This window comes from Lynx rufus, unplaced genomic scaffold, assembly GCF_022079265.1.
Source record: "Lynx rufus isolate CCGP_SWC_20201006 ecotype Redwood Valley unplaced genomic scaffold, mLynRuf1.p SCAF_6, whole genome shotgun sequence".
Lineage (NCBI taxonomy): Eukaryota > Metazoa > Chordata > Mammalia > Carnivora > Felidae > Lynx > Lynx rufus.
In genome coordinates this window covers 45,670,960-45,693,112 of record NW_025814878.1, presented here as the reverse complement: position 1 = coordinate 45,693,112, position 22,153 = coordinate 45,670,960, and the positions used below count along the sequence as shown (strand labels likewise).

Here is a 22,153-nt window from a genome sequence, read left to right as displayed (position 1 = left end):
TCAATAGTATTTAAAAATAAAAGGTTTAAAAACGTATTTATAGTCTTAAAATAGAAATACTGAAATGTATTTCATGTGGTTAATATTAATGAAATGTAGCCAATATGGAAGTGATTTCTGTCATCTATTTTTAAGGATACATGTCTAATGTTTACTTTTTTTATATAGCCATGTATTTCTAAGTATTACCATATTTTTAGTATTTAAATGAAGATATTTATGATTTTTCAGAGTTTCAGTGGTAAACAATGTTGCTTTCCTTTGCTACTTAGTAAAATGAACTGAAAAAAGTCAATGTTATATTTGAGAAAAAAGTAATAAACCAAGAAAAAGGATATATTTTTGGTGGGATCAAAAAATCACTTACTTGAGCTCTGCTGTCATTGGATTGTTCTGATTTTGCCAGTAATCAGTTAATGTATTTGTATCCTCATAATCCACATTTTGGCTATCATATTCACTTTCTCTGTAATATTTGTATTTACATATAAGAATCTTTTAGATCCCAACAACAAAAAATAAACTAAAAAAAAATTAGGCAATTTCTTGTTGTCTCAAAGATATGTAAATAAAATGATGTAAAAAATATAACAAAATTTTTAAAAATGAGACACAAATTTATCAATTATCTAACTGAAATCTAAGATAAGAATGGATCGTCCACTGAACATTAAATATGTTTAGCATAGTTACCTTTGCTTGTGTTAAGAGTACTCTTCTAAGAGTGTCAGTATTACTTCCTTTCTTATGACTCAATTTCTGGGTTTTTGGTTCTGTAGAAAGAAAGATCATATTTAACATATACATCAAAATTGCCTGCTTTAAAAAAAAAATTGCTGTTCCAAACTCTTGAGTACCATCTATGAATACTGTCCTATTAATTCCTCCCTAAAACTTCATAATTTAAAAACAAAACTAATTCAAATCTCTGATCTCCAGCAAAATAACTTTAAAATTTTGTATTTTTAAATAAAAACGTTTCTATTTTAATTATTGAGTTTTTACTTCAGTCATATCCTAGGCAATCATTTAATTCATTTACTTATTTATAGAGAACATATGAAGAGGAAGAAAAGATACAGTTTCTTCTCTCACACGGTCTAGAAAGAGAATCATATATTCATCCAATACAGAAAAATAAAATTATAATTGGGGTAAGTATAACAAAGTGGAATGTAATTGGGAATTTTTACACGTCAGGGAGATTAGGAAGGCTTTTTTGTGCTAAAAATCAGGAGAAAGAGTAGTAATTACCTAGGAACAGAGTGAGGATTTCCCCTGATTACCCAGCAAAAGAAGTGGAAATTACTATGGGTGAATAAAAAGGCTAGGATAGATGTCCAGGTGACAGATGATGATAGCTTGGCTTGAGGTTGTGGTGGTAGAGACAGAGGCAACAGTAGAGATTTGGGTAATTTAGGAACAAAGTGATAGAAATTAGTAATGGACTAGGAATCACAGGATGGGCAGTGAGGTGAATCAGATAGGTGTTACAAATAAACCCCATGCTTCTGACTTGCGTAACTCAGTGACAAAGAGATGGTGGTACTATTTATTGAAGGAAAACCCAGAAAGGACCATATGGGCTTCTATGTGTAGGCATGCATGTTTGTGTTTATGAGTACACATAATTGGTAGTGAGTATATGCTGTAGATCATGAATTGAGTTTTAAAAATATTGACCTTGGTTGGGGTGCCTTTGAGCATTCAAGTAGAAATCCCAAATAGACAGTTAGATATAGTGTTCTGGAGGTTAAGAGAGTTCTGAACTGGAAATTTAAACTTGTGGGTTATCTGTAGTAATCCTGTGGGCAGGAATTCACTCATTTAGGGAGAAAACATAGAGTAAAGCTTCAAAGGAAATCAAGTAGGCAGAAACAGAGGAGTAGGAGAAAAGCGAAGGGTAGAAGAGGCTCCAAGGTAATGGTCGACAGGACAACGGCTGTTTAACAGGCCATGTGACAGTAAGAACAAAAAATACACACTGGCTTTAGCTACATGAAACTTATTGACATTCTTTACAAGAGCAATACTGGTGGAATGATGGGGGTTGAATGCAATGTTGAATGGGCTGAGAAATGAAGGTAAAAGAAATGGGAGTTGTCAAATTACAGAAATCTTTTAAGAAATCTGGCTTTGAAGAAGAGGAAAAAGAGTAGAAGCTACAGATCTAAGGTGAAGGAAGGTTTTTGGTTTTCCTTATATCTTAAAGGGTGAGAAAGACTTGGGTATATATTAAAGCCAGTGGGAAAAATCAAGTTGAGAAAAAGGAAGACTTCTGAGAGGCCTCCTATATTTCACCTAGAAGGTAAGAAGATAGGATGGAAGCATATATAAGTAGATTTCACAGCAGAAAGATAAAAATTAAGTTTCCATGAGATGATCGATGACTTTACAAGAAACTGTCATAATAACATCTCACTAGTAGAGTTAAAATTTCATTTAAAAAGCTCTGAATTTCATTATATAGTCTAATGTTTTCATTTAATTTCTAATCTTTGAAGAAGAATTATGAAGTCTTCCTCTTCTTTGTAACCTTACCTGTTGACAAAGGGCTCAGGCTACTTGCTTCAGGAAGCCTTTCTAGAAGTTTTCTCTGTATAATTGGTGTACTATGAAGGCAAAGTGATTCACATATTCCGGTTCTTGCCCTAACATTAATTGGAGATATCACTAGAGGCTCCAAAGGCTCAGTGCAGGGGCTTTTCTGTATATCATCTTTTACTGGTTTTAAGAAGTTCTCAATAGTCAGGGAATGTAGTTCCTCTACTTGTGATGCGGGTCTCTCCTCTCCATCTAATGTTTTAGAATCTGGGGATGCTGCTTGTTGCCAAGGCGGAATTACTGGAGAATCAGGGGAGCTGTAACTAACATAATAGTCGTCATCATCATCTTCACCTTTCTCAGGATCATTTGCAGAAGCAACTGGTGGCAGTGTCTGACTTTCACTTACAGTTCGACTACATCCTGTGGTTAGCGCTTGTAAAGCAATCTGAGAAGTATCAACATCTTCCTTGGTATGTGCTGTAGTGGGGAGTATATGTGGAGTTGTACTCATTTTTGGAGGCACTACAGGTCTGTCATCTGGGTTAACTGAAGAGCTGAAGTTCTCAGCAGATTTTATGACTCCAGCTGGCTCAGTTTTAGACAGTTTCTTGGAACGTTCGTATTCTTCTTTGGCTTGAAGCCATGCTTGAACCAGTTGTCGACTTGGGGCACATTTGCAAGGCATAATCACAATTTTTTTATCTTCAACCATTTTACAGCTATTACTTGACCCTTTATTGACCACTGCCTGGCCATTGCGAAGGGGTGACCCTGGTCGTGGATTCTGAGTCATTGCTGAGAATGCTGTTTTCCACAGACGAAGTCCTTCCAAGGAAAAGTCTCCCTCAAACTCAGCCAGATCATTTGGAAGTCGAGTTTCTACCATGAGAAGCCGTCCACCAATCTCCCTACAAACAACATATTTTAGAACAACTGTTTCATCTCAAAGAGCAATTACCAAAATATTTAGCTCCCTATCATAGAGATGTTTAAAAATTTTTTAAAACATTTTTACTTATTTTTGAGAGATATAGAGAGACAAGAGTGTGAGCAGGGGAGGGGCAGAGAGAGAGGGAGACACAGAATCCGAAGCAGGCTCCAGGCTCTGAGCTGCAGCACAGAACCCGACGCAGGGCTCAACCCCACCTACTGTGAGATCATGACCTGAGTGGAAGTCAGACACTTAACCAACTGAGTCACCCAGGCACCCCTCTAGAGATTTTTTAAAGTCCCTTTTGGATTCTTAAAAATGCCTATATCTTCCCTTTCTACACTTTCTTCCTACATACTTTATGCAGGTACAGCCTCTTTAGTCTTAATATGTTTTTCTTCACTGGTATATGACTAAATTAATTTCCAGGTATATGACTAAATTAAGTTCATCAATACCAGGGAAAGAAGGTCTTTTTTGTTTTAAGTGACCCACGAAGCTTTCTTTTCTCCAAGGAGATGGCACAAACTGATCCTCTACTTTCCTCTACTCATCTTAAATAACTTTCCACTGTTACCACATATGAATAAAAACAATGGAAGAATTTATCATTAGAGACTGTGTGCCTGGATTTTATCTATAGCCTCTCTAGACATTTTCTAATATCTACAATAGTTTAGCAAAACCAGTCAATTCAAACATATCTTTGTAACGCTCCCAGCCCCGACCAAATCCCCTCAAACATTAAAAAAAAAAATCACACACAATTGAAGTAAATTACCATAATTCTTTCTCCCTTTTACATGGCAAAGTTTAACACTACATCCAAACTTTGAGTTACCAGAGTACACAGGATGCATAGCATAAATGCTGATAATGTTTGTGTATGTGGGGAACCACTATTAAATAGTAGCCTGGCTTAGTTTTCCAATAGTTGCAAGTATCAAGCTAAACCTCTCTCTTTCTCTAACATACATCCATTGGTACTATTTGTCATCTGCAGCAAGAGAAGTCAACTTTTTCTTCCTTATGGTAGTTCTTTCATGGATATGAAAATAGATCTTAGTTTTTTCAATCACTTCTTCTAGGGCATGATTTTCCAAACATCGTAGTCATTCCCTACATAAAACTCAATGAACTGGATTCACGTTTTCTAATTTGGACTGAAGGGTTACCACAGTTCCTTTTCCTCTTTACATGGTAAGACTTTGGCCCTTATTAACTTTGTAACCAAAATCTAGACCTTTCCTGTATCCACCTCCCAGCTATATGAAAAACTAGAAGAATTACTGCTACTGAAGAAAATGAGTACATATTATATGCCATGCCCATCTCTAACATTAATGGTATAGAGATAATCAAGTAAAAAAACAAAACAAAACAAAACAAAAAAACCCCAAAATTGGTGAGGTGTAGTAAGTTCAGCTCTCTTAAATATTGTCAACAGCATGATAATTGCATGTCATATATTAAGAGCCTTAAATTTTTTAGAAATCCTTTTTTTTCAATTTAAATTCAAGTAGTTAACATATAGTGTAAATTGGTTTCAGTAGTATTTAGTGATTCATCATTTACATATAACAGTAATCCTACTTACAAGACTATATGGAAAACCCCCAAAATACAAAAAATGCTTTATGAAGAAAACAATCACATAATTATCTATCATATTAGAATAAGGAACAAAGTTTCTGTCCAATAATATATACATATGATAGGATTATTATGTAGCCATTAAAATGTTTCAAGAAACTCATAAATTTAGAAAATGTTTATAATATTAAGTGAAAAAAATCTGTAATACTATGACTATAGTAAGATTACATTTTATAAAACAAAAATAATAAATTTAAAGAAATTTTAAAAAATTAAAATATTAAGAATGGTCATTACTAGGTAGAGAAATGGTGTGATTTTTATGCTTTTATACCTCCTAAATTTACTACAGTGAAGACTTTAATATTAAAATATTGTTTTTAATATTACATTTATATACATTTAATATGTTATATATTAAATATTATATATGTAATATATATTATATATATTACTAAAAACAATGATGTTTTATAATATATATTATAATATATATTATATAATATATATATTATGCCAGGGGCATCTGGGTGGCTCAGTTGGTTAAACATCTGACTTTTGATTTCAACTCAGGTCATGATCTCACAGTTTGAGTTTTGAGCCCTGCATCTGGCTCTCCACTGACAGTGCGGAGGCTGCTTGGGATTCTCTCTCTCCCTCTCTCTCTCTCAAAATAAATAAATAAACTTAATAAAAATTGTGTTTTTCAAAAATGATGACTATCATCCTTTTATTTCAGCTGCACGACAAGTCTCAAATTTGGACAAGTAACAGCAACACAGAGTTAATGACTAACACATGGTAAGTTAACAGAGAACTAAAAACTAGATGTGTAAGGCTGAGACAGAAAAAACAGTTCAATTAAAAATATACCATATTTACCACCTATAAAGCCAAAGCCCCTCATATAATGGAAACTAATGTGTAAGAAACAGATATTCATATATTCTGGCAGTGAAATAAAGAGAAAGAGTCCCATTCATGTTAAAAGACCACATATGGGAACTAAGCAAAGCAAAACAAAACGAAAACTGTATTAGGAAGGGTGGGAAGGAAATTTTCTGTCTCCCACTTCAAGTCTTTAGAGGAAACTTCTACCCTATATTTCTGATCACTTTTTCTCAACCCTTTCTTTTTTTTTTTTTTTTTTAATTTTTTTTTCAACGTTTATTTATTTTTGGGACAGAGAGAGACAGAGCATGAACGGGGGAGGGGCAGAGAGAGAGGGAGACACAGAATCGGAAACAGGCTCCAGGCTCTGAGCCATCAGCCCAGAGCCCGACGCGGGGCTCGAACTCACAGACCGCAAGATCGTGACCTGGCTGAAGTCGGACGCTCAACCGACTGCGCCACCCAGGCGCCCCTCAACCCTTTCTTAAACGGACTCCTGCAGGAGTTATTGCTGATCTGCACGGTAAAAGTCTGGCATTCACTGTGTCTTTTTTACTAGAGTCAAGAACATGGTGCTTTTACTAACATGGTCAGGTTAGTGTATATAGCAGACTCTTCCTATCTCTTCCCATCATTTAGACTAAGCCAAGTGGGCCTCTGCAGTCCTAGCCAACCTCCTCTGCTTCTGACTGAATGGCTGAAAAGAACTGCCTCTTCTTGCAACTGGTTAGGTAAATGGAATCAAGACACAGGTGGGTAGGACCCAAAGTCAACGCTTAAACCACATGGATTAAGTCATATTCTCCAACTTAGCCCCTATCAGTTATATTCTACCTTGGTGATGCAAGTAGTACAGAATACCTACTTTACTGGTTAATAAATAAACCAATACTGATTCCTTTGCATTTTGCTATCGGCTGTGTGTGTGTGTGTGTGTGTGCGTGCGCGTGCGTGTGTGTGTATCCGTCTACTGCTTCTCTGGAGATTCTTTAAAAAAAAAAAGGAGGAATAAGAGGAACTGAAGTCCATCTTGCACCCTAATAACTATACAAACTAACAGTAGTAACGGTATGATTGAAGATGTTGGCAACGTGAAAAGAAAGTGATATATAGTACAAACAACTTAATCTTCATTTAGAGATATATCATAAAAGTACTTAAAACATATGTATGCTCATTTTCACTTTTAAAAAATAAAGTTCTTTTAAAATTATAAAGTTACACTTTTGAGAAACAAATATCATTTTTAAAATGATAAATATACTTTTCAAGTATTATGACATCTTTCTTAATCTGGTATCAAGTCACAGTGAGCCTCTGCATCTCTAATCCTTAAGGTTGACACAATGTTAATAACCCAAGACCAATACTCTTCAACTTAAAGTTCTCAAGGGGCAACCATCCAGCTAGTTTGTGAATTTTCTCAGAAGTCCACAATTATGAATAGCTTTTACAATGATTTGCTTATAAATATAGTATTACAGCCAGAAAATTAGCATTCAGGTACCAATGTTATACTCGCTACAATATACAGAGTGACTCAAAGGGAAAAAATAATTTTGATTACCTGGGCCTTTCTGGTACATCAGAAGGATTGCTGCAAAATGGTTCCTGGTAAATAGTTTCTGAAAGATCATGATCCAACAAAGTTGCCATAATTTCTTCCCTACTTGGCGGGGACATAAGTGGCTTCAAAATGTGAGCAGTTCGAGGGGTAAAACTGCCATTTTTAGATTGTGAGGGTGAGCTGGTAGACCTTGGTGAACTATCAGGAGTTGGTGTCAATATATCATTGTTTCTTGAAACATACAATTCTAAATCTTCAGAGGCTGCATCCACAAGTTCACCATCAGGGGAGGATAGTATTGTAGTAAAAGAGGCACTGACTGAGTCAAGAGACTGTTGCATCTCTTTTCTGGTATGACCTTGAATCCAGTCTGAAGTGCCTGGCTGTGAGAAGCTAAGAAACACTTCTTTGCTTACCGAACTCCTATTCAATCTGGATTTTTCGTTCAGACAGTCCTCTGTCTGCTGGACACAGAAAGAATCCATTATTGAATTAGAGCGAGCTGTTAGAGGATGAAAGCTACTTTTCCACTGGTTGTGGCGATGATTCTCATTGCTATCTACGGATGACTTCTCAAATAGTTCAGGACTTAGCGTACCTGATCTCATCCATGAGGTTGAGTCTGAGGCATGATGTTTTTTGTCTTCATCACACTTCTGGTTATCATGACTTAAAAACTCACTTTTTTCTATCGTTTGTCCTGGGAAAAGATCCTGAACTGCATCACTTAGGAACTTCTGTGGCAAATTCTGATCAGCAGGGACAAACTGACTTCCAGAATAAAAGCTACAAAATCCAGTTTGACCTATTGCATTAATATCAAAATTATAATTATGTTCAGGAGACAAGCTATCTTCAAGTGAATAACAACTCTCAAAACCTGGATCTGAAAAAAAGATGGGACTGTCATCCGATAGAGAGTTATCCACCTGGCCAGAGTTCTGTAAATTGAGAGAGTCTACTTTAAGAAGTTTGGGAATTTTTTCTTTAGGTTTTGTACTTCTAGGAGTTCGAGGTTTTCTTGAAGATGTTACTGATCGTGTTCGTTTAATTGTTTTGTTTTGCTCAAGGGAGCCAGAAATATTTTTGTTTGGTTGAGGTTTACTAGATGATGGGTCTTGCATAATATTTGCATTTTGTGCTTTTTGCTGTCTCTTCTGTAACAATTCTTTTAGAACTGCCAGTCCAGACTGGCCTTCACCAAATGCTGAAGGTGTTGACACATTTCGACTTTTACACTGAGAAAGTGCTTTGGTTTGTGAAATTGCTTCTGACAATGACCTCTGTTTTACCCTTTCAGGTTTAAAATTTGACATATCTAAAATAAAGCCCCTTTGTTTTTGCTCCCATGCTATTTGTTTGATTGGACTTCTCAAGGAAGTTACAAAGCAATTATTAGGCATTTGGCTTTCCTCTGAAGATGCATTTCCTGGAGTACAAGTTTCACTGTGCTTTGACTGTTCTGCCATGCACCCAATCTGCTGCTGACTGTCTTTGCAATGCAAAAAGTTAGGGGCATATGCCTGGTCTGGCTTTGAGTCTAAAGAATTACGATATTCATTTAACTTTCCGATGGATGACAAATAGTTTTTTTGTGTATTTGCATTCTCTTCCGTCTTTGGAGACATTATACCCGAAGATATCTGTGTATTCTGGGCTACCTGAGATAAATGGTTGGAAAGATCAAATATGTTTTTTTGAATCAAAGTTGATTCCTTTAGAGTAAACATAGCACTTTGATTGTGAGACCTCTGGACATTAATTTTTGAGATTCCAGGTCCCAAAGAACTACAAACAACTGATGAATGCAAATCATCTCGTGAGCTGGGGAATGTTTGTAAATCAGGCTTCTTGCTTTCTAAGAAAGAAGAAAAGCAGCCAGATAAATTCTGTTGTGCATGAATTCCAGTGGGCAGGGGAGCAGAAAGGGGAAGATCTACAGCAGAGCTCATTAGTGACACATCTTTCTGTTTAAAAAGTAGTTGAGAGCCTCCAGAACTATTTGAGGTCTCAGACACATTCTGATGTTTCAGCACAAACTTAACTTCAGCACCAGACTGAGATTTAATTTTTTCATCTTTCATTATGTGCTTTCTTGACATACCTTTCTCATTTGTTTTTTGTTTCTGTTTTGCTCTCGGTTTCTTTTTTCCATCATCTCCTAATTTATTTGTCTGATTTCGTTTGTTCCTTTTCTTAGTAACTACAGAAGGATTAACAAGCTTAGTTTTGGATTTCTTAACCTGCGCTCTTGCTCGACTATTTTTTTCCATGCGAGAATTAACAGTCTTGTTATTACATGCATTAGGACCCTTAAAAAGCATTGCTTCTTTATCTGCAGCAGCCATCATTTCTTCAGCTCTTGGATCTGTGGGAGACCAGCAGCGAGGGGGAGAAGAATTTATGGGACTTGTGCTTCTCTCAGAAAGAAAACCTAGTTTAGACATAACGTCACTATAATTCAAGTCACAGTCTTCGGTTTCAGCATTATAGGATGGTGAGGGAGGAGACAGGATAGCATGTGACCGTTTTCTCCTGAAAGACAAAGTTCTTTTAATATTTTCACTATTTGTCCTTTGTTGCTTACCAGTTTTTTTCTTTGCAGACTTATGTTTTGATTTTCTTCTGTGACTTTTCTTTGGTGTTAGTGGATAAATGGGATATTTGGTTGCAGGGGAGTCAGGAACTTTTGGCCAAAAATCCTTCAAAGGTGCAAGCTTTTTATATAGTTCCATTTTTTCCTCTGTCAATATAACTTGTTTTTCTTTAGAGTCTATTTTTCCTAGCTTCACAAGCATATTTTTTCTCCCTCTAAATCTATTAATAATAATATATTTTATGATGACAGGGGGCAACTTTTTAGACATTTTTCTTCGTTTTCGAGATTTGAGAGTTCCATCTAAACTTTCACCAATTTCCATGGGATGAGGTAGGCTAATTTTTGAGTTGTGTGTTACAAAACTTGACTCACTATCTTCAGTCTCATAATTCACCTTGCGTTTCGCTCTCAGTGTATATTTATTTCCATACAATCCAAAGGACTGCTCAGTTTCTAAGGTTCCATCTCCAAAGTGACAGTCTATAAAACCGTCTGTGTGGGTTTTATTTTCAAAAGCTCCACGAGTGACTTTAATTAAATCATTGGCCAATACATTATCCTTCTCAGGATTACTATTACAGGGATTATTTTGTATACAATTATCTTTTGTGGATACAGTCTCACTAGTTTTGGTAGAAGTCTCTTGATGACCTATGAGCTTCTTTTTATTTATTTTTAATCGGGACTGTTTACTGCTGGATTGTAGTTTGTATGTTACAGGCGAGAGTTTCTGTGGTCTACTGAGACAGTTAGAAAGAACAACACTGGGAAAAAACATATAATGTGCTGCTTGCTGGCTGAGGCTTGGCTTTTCAGTTTTATGTTCTTGAAACTCTTCATATCTAATTTTAAGTTTATTTAGCCCACTTTCATCAGCAATGCTATCAAGAGAATGTACCATAGTTCTATTCTCTCCTGAGCATGATAGCAATTCACAATTTTCAGTTAATGATGAAGGGAATAAACTATTCAGAGCTGTGCTGTTTCCTTTTTCATTTCCTTCAGAGGATAATTTACTTTTTGAATGACTAAGGTCAGAAAAGTTGAAAGAATTTTTGCCCAATGTACTTTCACTACTATGACGGTTCATATGGATAAAAGGGGCATCCTTATCAATTTTTCTAATGTTTGTATACTTTCTACTTGGTACTTGTCTTGTAACAGATGGGATATCTTCTTCATAATCAAAAATACTACTTTCACAGGAAGATACTGGGAGGATATCTTTCTTACTACTTTCTTTATGAGAGTTTTCTGAATGGACAGAACTGCTTAAAGATCCAGGGTATTTCATAGAGTAAGTGCTTTCATTTGTAAAAGAAGCAACTGAATGATCTAGACATTTTTCTATATTGTTTGGCTGTGGGAGGTCTTCAATTAAATCTTCCTTGTTTAAAACATGGGAAGAAAGGGCACTTGTGTGTTTACACTGAAAGGTAATCTTAGCAGAAGATGGGGGTTCTAATGTAGCAGCATCTTTGTGAAAGATGGAAGGTTTTACTGATAGCTTGCTCGTTGCAATCACAGAAGAGTGAGTTCTAGAATTTTCGTTGTTCAATGGATTGTCTGAAATGGGGGAGAAAAGAATTTATTTCACCTCCGTGCTTTTAATTTTTAAAATCTTTTCCCATGCTAACACCACGAAAGGAATTGTATGAAATTTTCTATGCTTAAAATGGTTGTCTCAACAAAAAGGTTGTTCCTATCATTAGGATAATAACTCAATCTAAATAATCAAGAGGCAGTCATACTTAATTATTAGTCATTATTTTAAACATATATTCCTTTGATCAGAAATAAATTATATTCATATTCAGTGCCTTTTTGGGGAATAGGGGAAAAGACAGTCATCTTGAAAATTTTTCCTTAAGCAATATGCTTCTTTGCATTATCACTTCAAATAAGCTATTTCTTTTTTTCAAGTTTTTATTTAAATTCGTTAGTTAACATCTGAGCATATTTCTTGCAGTTTCTTATGCTACTTAAATGTTAACATGATCAACTGATTAAAGTTTATGAAACTTTAAATCAGTGATTTACAAACGTTATCCTCTTAGAAATGAGAAAGAATCACATATCTACATACTCAAAGAAAAAATCTTGCAGGACAAAACGTAACAGTACTGTCAGAGCCTCACAGTTACCCAATTTCCTAAGAAAGTGTGATTACAGTTTTAAAATCAAATACATATTTAGCCCCTACGTACTGAAATGCTCATAGTGTATCAGTTTACTTACCACTATTTTCATCTGCAGTTCCATCTAACTGAGGTATAGAAAGATTGGCTAGAAGCAAACTGTTATTACTCCATTCCATTTCTTCTTCTGAAGACGAATCATCTTCTTCAGTTGAGCTTCTATGGTTATTTCTACACAGTGATCTAGAGAATATTAAGATTCACTAGTGAGTACGATCATAGAAAAAAGCATGTCAGATTCGAACAGCTGCCTAATGTGATGCTATAATAGTAAAACTAAAAAGATCTGAAAATTGTAACTTTAAAAATAAAAGCAGATTTATTTTGCTTTAGTATCACGTCCTATAAAAAGTTATTGCAGATAGACTTAAAATCCTTTTCATGTGAGCTACAAGACAACATCATTTCTGTATCCAAGCTCTGTAATATCCTGGATGATCATATCTAATCATGTTTTTTGTTTTTAAATAGGTTTCACAAAACCCAGCATAGAGCCCAACACGGGGCTTGAACTCATGATCCTAAGATCAAGACCTGAAATAAGATCAAGAGTCTGATGTTTAGCCAACTGAGCCACCCTGGCACCCCTAAATTATGTTCTTCCATATATTCTCCCCTTCATCCTATCATTAAATATACACATATAACAGCATGGGTAAGAACCCAGTAACATCTAAAAAAGGTGGAATCTCAGAATATTTTAAGAAGTCTCCACAAATATACAATCTCTATACTGTGAACTGGAAACGAACAAATAGGTAAGCAAGGGGGTACGCTGGTCAGGTTGAAAGAGAAAACAACAGGGATCAGAGAGAGGCTAGGAAGTGTTAGTAAAGGTGTTGGGTCAATCCCAGCAGTGGCTGTAAAGAGGGTTAATAAGGAATTCAGATGGGCTGTGAAATCCAGAATGACTTCATCTTTTATTGATTAAAATTTTTTCACTAGGTCCTAGGCTTGATATTTTCCCTTCTATTCAGATGGGCAAACTTACTTTCTATCTATACCTAAGTTTTTCTTTCTCTTGTCTCAAAAATTTGAAAATGTCCCTTAATTATACATAGAACAGATTTTCCATTAAGCCTTTACCAAATCACAATTTGTCCTAAAGTCACTTTCTTAGGAGCTGAAAGAATTATTAGAGGTCATCTGGTCCAATTTTCTACTCAAAAACCTTATTTTTAATAGATGCTAAAACCTCCAGTTTTACATTCTCAGTTTAAGGAGCTTGCTGTCTCACAGAGTAATTAATCTTTTCCACTGTTAATTTTTAGTGATTTTCTTCCTATATTACACAAAACTCTCCAATTTCCATACATTATTCCTGTTTTTGTCTGGTGTTGCTATATGTAGCCTATCTATGCTATTTTTCACATGATAACCTTTAAAATATTTGAAGGCATTTATCATTTGCCCCATAATTCCTCTCTAATTAGACCAAACATCTATTCTTCGTACTGTTTTTTTTTTAAATGTTTATTTTTGAGAGAGAGATAGAGCATGAGTGGGGGAGGGGCAGAGAGAAGGAGAGAGAATCTGAAGCAAGTTCCAGGCTCCGAGCTGCCAGCACAGAGCCCGATGTGGGGCTCAAACTCATGAACCATGAGATCACGACCTGAGCCGAAGTGGGACGCTCAAATGACTAAGCCACTCAAGTGCCCCTATTTTTTAAGGATGTTTATTTATTTATTCCAAAAGAGAGAGAGCGTGAGTAGGGTAGGGGTAGAGAAAGAGAAAAGAGAATCCTAAGCAGGCTCTACACATAGCATGGAGTCCAACTTGGGGCTTGATCTCACAAATATGAGATCATGACCTGAGCCGAAATCAAGAGTTGGACATTCATCTGACTGAGCCACCAGGTGCCCCTCGTCATTGCTCTTTAAAAGTGAATGTTCACAGATCCTTCCTTTTCTTCCTCTTTTTTCTCTTTACTTTCTCAGGATTCTTAAAATATGGTATTCAGGGCAGAATAGAACATCCACTATACAAGAGAATTGAATGAGTCTTTTTCTAGACACCATACTTCTATTTTTCAATCTCTATCTAATATGCATTTATGAAATGTTTATTAAATATTATGAAATGAAAGGTTTTGTTTTCCCAAGGTTGACTTGGGCATGGTTTTCACAGAATTGATTCAGTCAGTGAACATGTAAGCATTAATCATGGGATAAACCATGACTAGTATTTTAAACAGGGTGACATTGGGGCACCTGGGTGGCTCAGTCTGTTAAGCGTCCGACTTCGGCTCAGGTCATGATCTCACGGTCCGTGGGTTCGAGGCCCACGTCAGGCTCTGTGCTGACAGCTCAGAGCCTGGAGCCTGTTTCGGATTCTGTGTCTCCCTCTTTCTCTGACCCTCCCCTATTCATCCTCTCTCTCTCTGTCTCAAAAATAAATAAATGTTAAAAAAAAATTAAAAAAAAAATAAACAGGGTGACATTACTGATTACAAGTAGAGAGGGACTTTATAAGAATTTTGTATATTTGAATGTGAATTTACTGGATACAGGTATAAAGGTATAAATAGTTAAACAAGATAGAATCTAAGGAAATGTAGAAAAAATGTTAATGTTATATTGGAGGTAAAAATCAAAGAAACAATACCAAAATAAAACAGTGAAGAAACAGATGGAAATAAGAAAAAGTAAAATGCCACAAGATCAAATAGAAATATCAAATAGTCAACACTTTGCTAAAATATGAAAGAAGCAATCCAATTTATTACAGCAAGACAGCAAGACTTAACTATATCAAGTAAATATTATAATTATTTTATTAATAAAATCCAAAATCTGTTAGAATAATAAATGTTACCCCAGGTACAGCTGGTAGCCAATAATTAAATTCACTATTTTGGTAACCATATAACACTACAGACTTACTGTGCTCTTAATCAAGTAAAATCATGGCGTTCCCATAGAAATTATTAAGTCCAGAATGAACTAAAGGTCTATCCAGTCTATATTTATACAACTGATTCACTGAACCTAAACATATGACTCTCTATTAGGCATCACCTATTTAGTTTCAAGGTATTTCTGAATCTATATTCTGTCATCCAATGAATTACCAATCTCTAATGTTTGTGACAACGTCAATCTAATCTAGCATGATAGTTGGCATTTAAGCAGTTAGGTAGTTTTTAAATTCAAATTCATGTATTCTTATCTATAAGGATGATATGTAAGATTTTACTAAAAAGTCTATTGAAATTAAGATTCAATATGATTATAACATTCCCTTAACTATATTTAAAAAGGATATAAAGACGATAGAGCATGATTTGGACTCATGAAGGGTCCTGATATTCTCTACTTCCTTAAGTGCTGATAAAATGTTTATTTAATAATCATAATTATTACCCCTACTATAAATGAGTAGCAAGGAGAAGACCAGTTAAAAAGTGAATCATAGTATTCCACATAAACGATAATGAAGGCCTAAATTAGGATATCACCTTGGGAAGGAGTGGGGTAGGACAGAACAAAGGCTATGGAGACAAGAGTTGACCGACATGACCAAACAATAAACAGGGGTATAAGGAGGGCAAGTCAAATAAAACACTGAAATTACAAACTTTCAGAAGTTGGTGAGGTGAGGGTAGAGAATTTATTATTAAAGAAATAACAGAGAAACAAGAACAAAGCTATTTTTATAGGTTGATGTGGTTGAGGCATTTGATAGTTCATGGAAAGATTTATCAAGTTTATATATAAAAAACAACATACAGACGAGCTACAAAAAGCTTTATGTCTTTCACCTCACTTTCTTTTTTTTTACTTTATAAATACAAGTTTGTTAACATTTAGTGTAATAATGATTTTACGAATAGAATTTAGTGATTCATCACTCACATTTAACACCCAGTGCTCATCCCAACAAGGGTCCTCCCTAATGCCCATCACCCATTTTAGCCCCACCCCCCCCATACTCCTCAAGCAACCTCCAGTCTGTTCTCTGTATTTAAGAGTCTCTTGTGGTTTGTCTCCTTCTCTGTTTTTATATTGTTTTTGCTTCCCTTCCCTTATGTTCATCTGTTTTGTATCTTAAATTCCACCATACTTTTTTTTTTGATTAGGAAATATTGGCAAAAGACATTTTATGACACTGTCGAGGGTCAAATCTATCAGGAAATCAAACACTGATTCTGTCTGGACCAGGTAGCATTAGTTCTTCAAAGGTCAAGGGCTGAGTCTTTGAATGATTTATAATTGTCACAGCAAAGGGAGCTGAATACATGAAGCTAGGAAAAGTATAAAATAATATTATGCAGGTTTGGAATTTTCTACTCATAGAATGAAAACAGAATTCTTTGTAGGAACACAGTTTGAAAATATAGAAGAACGGATTCTGATATACACCCAGATAACAAGGGGCCAGAAATTTTATTTTTAAGTAGTGTTGAGAAACTAGAGGAAATCTTACATGTATATTTAATATTTATGGATTAATCTCTTCCACCCTTCAATAATGGCTTTGAGGGTGAAAATTTCAAACAAGAGAGTTTGGAGGTTTTAGTATTGTCTACATAACTTTAAAGGAGAGGCATACTCAGTGTTTCAGTCTCAGAAGCCTAATCTTTTTCTACATACAGAGATACAACTCAAACCAATCAGGCTCACAAGAGACTGATGTGGGGGCACCTGAATGGCTCAGCTGGTTGAGCACCGACTTCGTCTCAGGTCACGATCTTGCAGTTCGTGGGTTCAAGCACCACGTTGGGCTCTGGGTTGACAGCTCAGAGCCTGGAGCCCGCTTCGGATTCTGTGTCTCCCTCTCTCTCTCTCTGCCCCTACCCTGCTCACACTCTGTCTTTCAAAAATGAATAGACATTAAAAAAAAGAGAGAGACTGATGTGGAAAACTATCTTATGCATTCAGCCATCTTATTCATTTAGCTTGAGAAATGAACCAGAATATCAGTGTCTGTTTCTGAGACTCTTTTATTTTTAATATTTAATTCCTTCAGTCTAATCAGACCTAAAAGCTTTTTCTTATTTTCAAGCTGACCCTGTAACTGTTGCTCCAACCCATTAACAGTTTAACTCTCAGAAGGTATTCTTTTTCCCCAAATTCAGAGAGAAGGAGGCCTTCTACTTTGTCCCATTTATGATCCACACATACATAAACAGATGACTTCTGTAATTTAGGTTTATAGGGGAAATGGGAATTGAAGGAAGGTGGTCAAAAGGTACAAACTTACAGTTATAAGATAAGTACTAGGGATGTAATATACAACATGGTGGCTATAGTTACCACTCCTGTATGATAAAGAGGAAAGTTGTTAGAGTAAATCCTGAGAGTTCTTATTAAAAGAAGAAACATTTTTTTCCTCCCCTCCCCCCATTTCTTTTTACTGTATCTATCTGAGATGATGCATATTAACTAAACTTATTCTGGTAATCATTTCACAATATATGTAAGTCAAACCTTTATGCTGTACAACTGAAACTCATACAGTGATGTAAGATAATTACATCTCAATAAAACTGCCAAAAATCCCCACTTAGATTTAATCTTTTTAAATGTAGCTTTTATTTTGCTTAGAATATGAAGCTTATGCCACATGAAAAACAAAGCACTACTTTAAAGGGATTTAAAAGAAGACTATTAGTTTATAAAGTATTTAACATTACGAATAAGAGTAAATAATAATTTCTAATTAAAGAAGAGTGATAATGACAATAGGAAATTATTAAAGTAATGGAAATAACTAAAACGTTACCTCTTTTTGGCACAAGGTTCTTCAATATTGCTGTCCCATCTCTGAGACATCACCAAACTAAGCTCCATTTCCTCTTTTTCAATCTGTGGTTCATTTTCTTCATCATCACTATTTTGGGAATTTTTAGGGTTTCCAAAGAAATGACGTTGTGATGGCATCCTATTTCTTCCTGCCTGATATCCATCATTTTCCAAACCAGCAAGAAGATGTACCAGAGCCTCATCAGGACTACTGTCCACTATAAAACAAGTGAAGCATCACTAACAAATAACTTTTCAACATAATTCAGATCAGTTATAAAACAACAGAATCACAGATACTGGCACATACTGAAAGAATACAGCTGACTTCTCTGTTGATGTAGCGCTTTTATCAAAGTGTGATGTCTTTGGACTACTTGCACGGGAATGATTTTGTGTCTTCCCAGACCCCATCCTATATCTAAGGAATCAGAATTTCTGAGGTAGGGCCTAGGAATATGCATTTAACAAGCTGCCCAAACTGTTACTGCACAAGTAAGCTTGAGGAGCACTAAACAACATCCAGTCACTAGTGTTCAAACATAAAATATGTAATAAATGTATGATTGATGCTAAGCAAGAAGTGCCTTAAAAACAATACATGTGAACATCTTATCCTCACTTAAGTTTTATTTAGCTCACAGGATAGACAAATGAAACCTGCAGTTGAACAACACAAGAAAGCTTTAAAGTGGTTAATGACATTATTTAAAAAACCTTGAAGACTACAACGATGCCATATGAGGATGCCACTTCATATGTACTAGGGTTGCCAAATCAAAGACAAACCATAAGTACTGGCAAGGAAGTAAAGAAATTAGAACCTTTCTACATTGTTGATCAGTCTAAAATGGTGCAGCAGCTTTGGAAAAAAGCTTGATGGATCCTCAAGATGTTACACAGTTACCATAAGATACAGAAATTCCACTCTTGATATATACCCAAGATAACTAAAAACATACGTCCACACAAAAACATACACATGAATAACCACAGCAGCATTATTCATAACTGCCAAACAAAATGGAAACGACTCACATATCCATCATCCTACGAATGGATAAATGAACGATGTTATATCCCTATGATGGAATATTCTTCAGTAGTGAAAAGGAATGAAGTACTGACACATGCTACAACTTGGATGAAACTTAAAAACATTATGCTAAGTGGAAGAAACCACCAACAAAAGTTACATGATTTCCATTTATATGAAATTACCAAAATTGGTAAATCCGGTAAAGGAGAAAACAGATCAGTGGTTGTCAAGAGCTGAGAGGAGGGAAGAATGAGAAGTAACTGCTAATGGTTATGGGTTTTTTTTTGGAGGGGGTGCTAAAAATGTCCTGGATTGATAGTGGTAATGGTTGCATAACTCTGTGAACATGATAAAATTCACTGTACACACCAGAAGGTAAATTTTATGGTTATGTGAAATATTTCAATAAAAGCTATCATTAAAAAAAAAGACCATGAAGATGGAGGTTTGCTCGAAGCTAATACATAACTTTTTTCTCTGTCAAATGAGATAATATACTCCCTATTTACTAAAATATCAGGTTTCAGGTTTTCTTCACTGACATTAAAGAAATTGGTTCACATACGCTACCAAACATAAGGCCAAAATAAAAGATATTTGCTTGGAAAAGCCAGTTTGGCAAAAATCTTTCTTAAACCTAGAACTGCAATCCATTTTTCCTGTCTCATTCTTAAAAACAAGACTAGTATTACCAAATGAACTACAGATATTTGACTTTCACTTCTTTGACTAACACAGAGAATGCATTTGTGACTAACACATAAATTCTAAGCTTAGGGCAAGGTGGAATTTATCTACTAATGATACATTTTATTTGCCTAATGTAATGAAATAAGGATATACCTCTCTCACTCTTTTTTTCAATTCTTTCATTTTCTCTGTGTTCCTCTCTTTTAGCTGCCTATTTTTTCTTTGGATCATTTCTTTCTCGATATGCCATTCATTTATAAAAGAAGAAAGTTTCCTACTCTTGTCTAAATTGTTCTTGAAATATGACTGTGTACAATAATTTTGGAACTGGTCCTAGTCAATTTGTGTTCCATTCGAATGAAAATGAAGATAACAGATAGAGGACACTGTAGAAAGCTGGGAACACAATTGATGCCATCTCTCATTTGATACAGTAAGAATGGAAAAAATACAAAGTTCACAATAAAAGAAACATAAAATCATGACACCAAGCAAAACAAGAGGCATGAAACTCAATGACATATCACTTTCTGCAATGAAATTTTAATTTAATGTTTATTTTTGAGAGACAGAGCAAGTGCAAGGGCATGAGCAGGGGAGGGACAGAGATAGAAGGAAAGAGAGAATCCCAAGCAGGAGAGTGCAGAGCCCAATGTGGGGCTTGATCATTACCTGAACCAAAATTAAGAGCCTGACACTTAACCGACTGAGCCACCCAATGCCCCATAATGAAATTTTAAATAAATTTCTGAATAAGATGTCAGTAATTTCTACTAAATTAATGAAATGAAATCTAGCAAATGCCTTATGATGCTAATGAAAATGCATCTAGGGAAACGCAAAGACACACAGAAATAACTGTCATGTTCTATACTAGCCAAAAACTAATGACTCAAAAAGAATTGTTCAGGAAATTTCTGATACTCACAAAGGAAGACTCAATTATGGTATTTAATTATGTACTAAACTTTGGAGAATTTTGAATTCAAAATGAATGCATTTTCCCCCTAAAACAATATGGCTGTTCTCCAACCAAAGTGAAGTTAAAAAAAAAAAAAGGGAAGTGGGGGTGGGGGCACCTGGGTTCCTCAGTCAGTTAAGCGTCTGACATTGGCTCAGGTCATGATCTCAGTTCATGGTTTAAGCCCCGTGTCAGGCTCCATGCTGACAGTGCAGAGCCCTCTTGGGATATTCTCTCTCTTTCTCTCTCTCTCTCTCTCTCTTCCCCCCCCCCCCCCACACACACTGTCCCTCCCCGACATGTGCTTTCTCTCCCTCTCAAAATAAATAAACTTAAAAAAAAAAAAAAAAGAAAGGAAAGGAATTCTTTTCTTTCACAATTGTTTTTTTAGGAAAAGCTGTGTAGCTACTTCATTTAATTCAAGGCTTCATTTTTATACTTACAATAAGGATTTACTGAACATGCAACAGTAACCTCTTTAAACCAAAGGAAAAATCCCCCCTCACATACATATTTTCATTGATTAAAATACTGAAAATTTGTGGTAGAATCATTACTTACAGAAAACTGGTGACTCACTCAGTCTTTGGGTCAAAGGCTGAAAAGTCTGACTATTTTCCATGAGGTTCAAAATTGCTTCTTCATTAATAAGAGCTTCCTCCACTTTGTGTATAGTGTGACCTTAAGATGACAAAAAATACAAAAACATTAAAGCGATGGCTTAAATCTAAAATTTATTGTTAAGAATTTGTGCAAATTAGGAAACATGACAATGCAAACCTATTTAAAAATCTGAGGCATTAGTGACATATATGTTAAATAAAAACATAATAAAACTTAGTAAAAGCCACAGGAATATCTAGTCACGTGGATTAAAAAAAAAAAAAGAAATAAACAAGGACCTTGAATCTGTAATTCACTAAATATTTACAATCTCATTAATCCTACCCAGCTTGTACAGTTATACTACTCTGATAAAAATCATTGCAAATTAAAATATACAAAGGGAAACGTGTAATACAATTCTTTATTCTCTATGGCTTAAAAACTGTAAATTTTACACTTTTCAGCTTTCAACTCATGATCTAAAAATTTCTTTCAGAGCCTAAATGTCCATCAACTGATGAATGGATAAAAAAAATGTGGTTTATATACACAGTGGAGTACTACGTGGCAATGAGAAAGAATGAAATATGGCCCTTTGTAGCAACATGGATGGAACTGGAGAGTGTTATGCTAAGTGAAATGAGCCATACAGACAAAGACAGATACCATATGTTTTCACTCTTATGTGGATCCTGAGAAACTTAACAGAAACCCATGGGGGAGGGGAAGAAAAAAAAAAAAAAAGAGGTTAGAGTGGAAGAGAGCCAAAGCCTAAGAGACTCTT

General features: G+C 35.3%; 1 protein-coding gene across 1 annotated transcript in view; it reads right to left on the bottom strand.

Annotated features, from left to right (window-relative positions):
- REV3L (REV3 like, DNA directed polymerase zeta catalytic subunit) overlaps positions 1-22,153 on the bottom strand; it is a 175,918-nt gene that overhangs the window by 65,950 nt on the left and 87,815 nt on the right. Inside the window, exons 10-15 of the mRNA XM_047101371.1 lie at positions 21,325-21,444; positions 18,054-18,291; positions 12,370-12,512; positions 7,533-11,697; positions 2,542-3,455; positions 694-773 (exon numbers count right to left, since the gene is read on the bottom strand). Of these exons, the coding sequence (XP_046957327.1) occupies positions 694-773; positions 2,542-3,455; positions 7,533-11,697; positions 12,370-12,512; positions 18,054-18,291; positions 21,325-21,444 (5,660 nt within the window). The remainder of the gene's footprint in view (positions 1-693; positions 774-2,541; positions 3,456-7,532; positions 11,698-12,369; positions 12,513-18,053; positions 18,292-21,324; positions 21,445-22,153) is intronic.